Source organism: Nicotiana sylvestris, chromosome 4, assembly GCF_000393655.2.
Source record: "Nicotiana sylvestris chromosome 4, ASM39365v2, whole genome shotgun sequence".
Classification (NCBI taxonomy): Eukaryota; Viridiplantae; Streptophyta; class Magnoliopsida; order Solanales; family Solanaceae; genus Nicotiana; species Nicotiana sylvestris.
Window position 1 is genome coordinate 4773980 of NC_091060.1, and position 6000 is coordinate 4779979.

At 37.2% G+C, this 6000-nt stretch overlaps 2 protein-coding genes across 2 annotated transcripts; both read left to right on the plus strand.

Moving 5' to 3' along the window:
* The first annotated feature begins 1231 nt into the window (after positions 1-1231).
* On the plus strand, positions 1232-1960 carry LOC104219326 (uncharacterized). Its single transcript, XM_009769989.1, has one exon. It carries the CDS (start codon positions 1232-1234, stop codon positions 1958-1960), a length of 729 nt encoding a protein of 242 aa, XP_009768291.1.
* Positions 1961-2115: 155 nt separating this feature from the next.
* On the plus strand, positions 2116-3117 carry LOC138889198 (uncharacterized). The gene has a single exon (XM_070172465.1). It carries the CDS (start codon positions 2116-2118, stop codon positions 3115-3117), a length of 1002 nt encoding a protein of 333 aa, XP_070028566.1.
* Positions 3118-6000: the final 2883 nt, after the last annotated feature.

Genomic DNA, 6000 nt, shown 5'->3' on the forward strand with positions numbered 1-6000 from the left:
ATTTTGAACAATATTTTCGTTCAAATTTATCTTTAGATGAAAAGTGACTAAATTTCGATTACTTTTGAAACTGTGACTATTTTGAATGACCACTTGTAAATCTGACTATTTTTGAATTTCTCCCTTTTGTAAGCCTATATACAATAAAAAGAAAAATATTATAACCTAATTATTTGATTTATATAAGATAATATTATAATTAGTTTTAAAGTTCAAAATATTAGTCTTTCTTACCTAGTTCAATAAGGAAAAAATTAATGACCAAAATTTTAGTTGATTTTAAAATCCTAAATATTAGAAAATTAACTTAAATTTCAATTTCATCCAATGTGAAATCTTATTTTAAGGGGTAAAAAAGGCGAACAATATTTAGTTAAGAGTTTTGTGCCTTTAATATAGTACTAGTCTCTATTTCACGTGGCTCGCATGTGAAGCCTTAACAATTGTTGAAAAATTTCTATTTGAAGATAATAACTATTTTAAAAAAATAATTTAACACATTTTATTGGAACTCTTTGGATAATATATATTTTTCTTTATGATTTTACCAATGTAACAGAGATAGAATATAGAAAATGAAAATTCTAAACATTGTTATTTTTGAAAGATATTAAAGTTGAATGAACAAATGACATAAAAAAGGAAAAAAGAGAAAAAGAAAGAAATGTCAGAGAATAATAATCTTTTAATTTGAATGAAACAAGAGAGAGAATGTAGAGAGAGAGGATCTTGCGAAAGTTGAGCACTACAGCTAACCTACGCCGATCACAATGACTCACCGGAATACTCACCGGAATACTCACCTTCCCCTACACAATCACTTCTTCAAGTAGATGATAGGAATTGAATGATTACTCCTGAAACATGTATTCCCCAGAAATCGGCCCCAATTCAACTGTTACATTGGATGCCAGGCATGGGGAGTGCTCCTACTGTAATGCAAGCTCCACCGGAGAGGAAAAAAATTCAAGTAACGGATCCAGGATTGCTGACAGTAGCAAGGAAATTAACCTACTCAGTTGTGTCTCAGAGTACAAAGCAGACCATGACTGAGGTAGTGAAAGGAAACAGAGTTCAAGCACATGGCATGCAGCTGAAGTTTTATCCTCCGGTGGTTAAGGACGGAGTGAAAGTGGCCAAGCTGAACCCAAAAGAGATAGAGGAACAGTGTAAGAAATGGAAATAAGCCTTAATTGGATATGTCCTAGGAGGAAACCCTTCGTTCAAGGAAATGCTCAAATTCGTCTATGGAGTGTGGAACTCAGTGACGACACCAACGGTATTTCTTCATGACGATGGTTATTTCATTTTTCGCTTTGAATCTATGGAGAATAAAATTGAGATTGTTCAAAATGGACCTTATACCTTCAATAATAGACCCATGGTCTTGAAGGATTGGGATCCTGATTTTCAGATTCAAAACGAGTCTATGAGAATTTTTCCTATATGGATTAACCTCCCTAGGCTACCTGTCCAGTGTTGGGCTGAGGAGAACTTAGGTCGAATTGCCAGTCTATTAGGCAAACCTATTTGCACTGATAAGCTTACAGCCCAATGTAAAAGAATTTCATTTGCTAGGATCCTTGTTGAAATGGATATCACACAGCCACTACCAGATGGAGTAACCATTGAGAATCCAGATGGAAGTACCTGGGAGCAAAGAGTGGAATTTGAGTGGAAGCCAAAACTGTGTATGGATTGTAATAAGTTTGGGCATAGTACTGGTAATTGCCAACAAGACATAAAACAGGAGGATGAACTAAAACCACATAAAAGGAAAAGGAAGAAGAAGACAAGAATGGAATGGAAGCCAAAGCCAAATGACAAAGGAAATAATGGAAAGGATGTTCTGCCACAGGAGGATGCTGAACAACAGGAACCTACAATAGAAGTAAAAGTGACTAATCGAGGCAAACAAGCTGTGGTTATTCAAGGTTCAGCTGACAAGAAGACCCATTGAGATATAAACTATGGGGAGCTAACTAGAAGAAATACATTTGCACCCTTGACAATCATGGAAAGACCACCAAACAATAATCAACAAGGAGCATCTTCTAGTAATGGTGAAGCTCAAAATGTAGCTGAGGGAACCAGTCCTATTCATCATAACCCTCCATGATCATTGTCTCTTGGAATATAAGAGAACTGAATAAGTTCTACAAGCAACGAGAATTCAAAAAGTTCTTGTTGCTGAATAAAGTAGATTTAATAGCTTGCCTAGAGACTAGAGTTAAACAACAAAGTGCTAAAGAAATTCAGAGGAAGGTTGGTGTAGATTGGAAATTCACAGACAACTATGCCTATGCACCAAATGGAAGAATCTGGATAGGATGGAAAGTGGCAAATGTTAAAGTCACAGTATTGGATTGTTCTAATCAGATGATACACTGTTGTGTCACTGATAATAATTCATCATTTTCCAGTTATATAACATTTGTATATGGATTGCACACTATTCATGATAGAGCCTCACTGTGGAGAAGTCTGAGAAACATGCAGACTAATGGGCCTTGGCTTATAATAGGTGATTTCAATAGTGTGCTACATGAGGAAGATAGATTGAATGGGATCCCAGTCCATCAAGCAGATACAACTGACTTTCAAAGGTGTATTGATGACATTGGGGTGGGGCAAATCACTAAGAGAGGCTTCAAATTCTCATGGAGTAACAAGAGGGATGCAGACATCAGAATATACAGCCACATAGACTGGGCATTTGGGAATGCTGACTGGTTTCAACAATATAATGGTGTAGAAGCTATCTACATGCTGCCAGGCTGCTCAGATCATTCACCTATCATGATAACCACAAAAGTTAACTGGGTAAAAGTGAAAAAACCTTTTAGACTCCTGTCTACAGTGCTGAAGCTACAAGAATATAAGGAGGTGGTACAGAATACATGGGGTCAGCAGATCCAAGGTTACACAATGTACTCAATATGGAGGAAGTTAAAGCTAGTGGAGATGCAGACTAGAGGCTTCCAACAGGAACACTCTTCAGTTGATAAGAAACTATTTCAACTGAGGGAAACACTAAAGGAGGTGCAGGGCAAGATTAATGAAGACCACTTCAACAACTCACTGATTGAAGAGGAAAGAAGGACACTGGGCTTATAAAGAAATGGGAAGCAGTACAGGAACAAATATTGAAACAGAAATCAAGGGCCACATGGATCAAGCTAGGTGGCTGCAATTCCAAATATTCCCATGCTTACATGAGAGCCAGACAAGCAAGGAACAAAGTTATCTGCATCTACAATGACCAACATATTAAAATATCAGAGCCTAAACAGATACAACTGGAATTCACTCAGTTTTTTCAGCACCTACTGGGTACAGCAGCCACTGAATTACCAGGTATTGATATCAGTATAATCTGGAATGGACCATGCCTAACCATGAACCAGCAACAATAACTCTTAAAGCCTGTAACAGCTGAGGAAATAACTCATATTGTGCAAAGCCTCCCGAGTGACAAGGCACCTGGCATAGATGGATATCCTGCTGAGTTTTTTTTACAGAATTCTGGCCAATTATTGTAAGGAAGTCACAAAAGCAATGCTGAAGTTCTTTGAGACTGGTAAACTGTTGAAAGAAATCAACTGCACAACAGTCACATTGATTCCTAAGGTTCAGAATCCTACTTATGTCAAGGAATTCAGGCCTATAGCCTGTTTCTCTACTCTTTATAAAATCATTGCCAAGGTTCTAACATCTAGGCTTAAATTAGTTGTTGACCTATTGGTAGGGCCTTCACAATCTGCATTCATTGAAGGCAGGAACATTCTTGACAATGTTATAATGGCACATGAGTTGATCAAGGGATACACTCAGAAAGCAGTTTTCCCTAGATGTATGATCAAGGTTGATATCAAGAAAGAATATGACTTAGTAGAATGAAACTTCCTAAAAGCAGTATTACTAGAGTTTGAGATCCCCTATAGACTGGTAACTCTAATCATGGAATGTGTAACAACTGTTAGTTACACATTACTACTTAATGGTGGCTTAACTAATAGGTTTGAAGCAAAAAAAAGAGTTAAGGCAGGGAGATCCCATGTCTCCATACTTGTTTGTGCTGGCAATGGAATATTTGAATAGATCTTTAAGGACACTCATCCAGAATCCTGACTTCAACTTCCACCCTAAGTGTGCAAGGCTACAAGTTCTTCACATCTGTTTTGCTGATGATCTACTAATGTGTTGTAGGGCAGATGAAACTTCTATGAAGCTAATGATGGAAGCATTTGAAAACTTCTCTGCTGTTTCTGGGCTCAAAGCGAACCTGGATAAGAGTTCCTTATACATAGCAGGGGTGCCTTTGGAGTTCAAAGAAAAAATGATAGCTGAACTGCATTTGACTCTAGGTACTCTTCCATTCAAGTACCTTGGAGTTCCTCTATCCACAGGGAAGCTCACAATCCATCAGTGCATGCCATTAGTTGAGAAGATTGTAGATAGAATTAGAAGCTGGACTTCAAAGTTCTTATCATATGCTGGCAGGCTCCAACTCATTAAGAGTGTCTTGTTTGAAATGAAAACCTATTGGGCGCATGTATTTTTAATTCCAAAGAAGGTTATCAAGATAGTTAATAGCATATGCAGAAGTTATCTATGGAGTGGAGTACATGATTCTAATAGAGCTCCAGCTTCCTGGGAAACTCTATGCAAACCAAAAGCTGTTGGGGGTCTAAACATCATCAACTATGAATTGTGGAATAAGGCTGCTTTAACCAAACTCCTATGGGCTATAATGGTAAACTATGGATTAAGTGGATTCATAGTCACTACATAAAACATAATGATGTTGCTACCATAAATACTCCAAAGCAAGCCAGCTGGCTAGTGAGGAAAATATTCACTGCCAGAGAGTGGTGGGCATCTGATCTAGCAGTGATAAACTCCTTTGTAGTTGATGGAAAATACAGTATCAAGAAGGCCTATATACATGCTATGCCAAGTTACCCCAAAGTTCAATGGAAGTCACTCATTCTGTTGCCAGGAATGATGCCTAAACACTAGTTTATACTATGGATGGCAGTGCAACAAAGGTTAGCTACAGTAGACAGGCTCACAAAATGGGGAATTCAGGTGCCCCGATCATGTGTGCTATGCGAAAGAGATATTGAAGAATCACATGGCCACCTATTCTTTGAATGTCAATACTCAAAGAGCATGTGGAAAGGAATGCTGGCATGGCTAAGGTACCAAAGGAACATCACAAACTGGGAATCTGAAGTGCATTGGTTATCAACCAATGTCAATGCCAGAAACCCAAGAAGAACAATCCTGGGAATTATATTTGCAGCAGTGGTGTATCACATCTGGATGGAAAGAAATAGCAGAAGATTTCTAAACTAGAAAATAGAAGCCAAGGACAGAGCTAAAGACATTACAATTCAAGTGCATATAGCATGTCAAGAAAAATGTAAATGGAGACCTATATTGAATACACTGAATAGTTATCCTAGTTGTAGTTTATAGCAAATAGGATAGAGGAAGACCACATTTTCTCAAGTGGGCTTGGATAGGCAACAGGTTGCTTGTATAGTTTTTATTTTGGTTACCTTTCAGACCTGCTACTAGAGTCAAAATAGTGCAGGTGGTGTGTATTGAAAATGGTTGAAAGAAAATTTTCACTTTCGACCAAAAAAAAAGAAAAAGAAAGAAATGTCATTAAAAAATGCACTTTGTAGGCAGAAGGGCTTGCGAGAATACTTATGTTACCATATATTTCTTTAATTTTTATTCGCAAAATATGGCTTTGGACTCGCTTGTTGCGTGTGTACCCCTTGATGAGTATAAAGTTTTAAAATATTTTAGTAAAATAACTCCCAACGATCAAATTAGATTTACCCTTTAATTTTAAATCCCATTACATTGTAATATCTTCCACGTTGGCCTAGGTCAAATCCCAGTGGAATCTATTTTCTTTAAATATTTGATATTTAAGTAGATATTTCTCGATTTTTATTTGCTTCTTTCGAATATTATGGAAAG

What these genes read in the sequence shown, in the direction of transcription:
- LOC104219326 (XM_009769989.1), top strand. Translation starts at nt 1,232, where the DNA reads ATGCTCAAATTCGTCTATGGAGTGTGGAACTCAGTGACGACACCAACG.
- LOC138889198 (XM_070172465.1), top strand. Translation starts at nt 2,116, where the DNA reads ATGATCATTGTCTCTTGGAATATAAGAGAACTGAATAAGTTCTACAAG.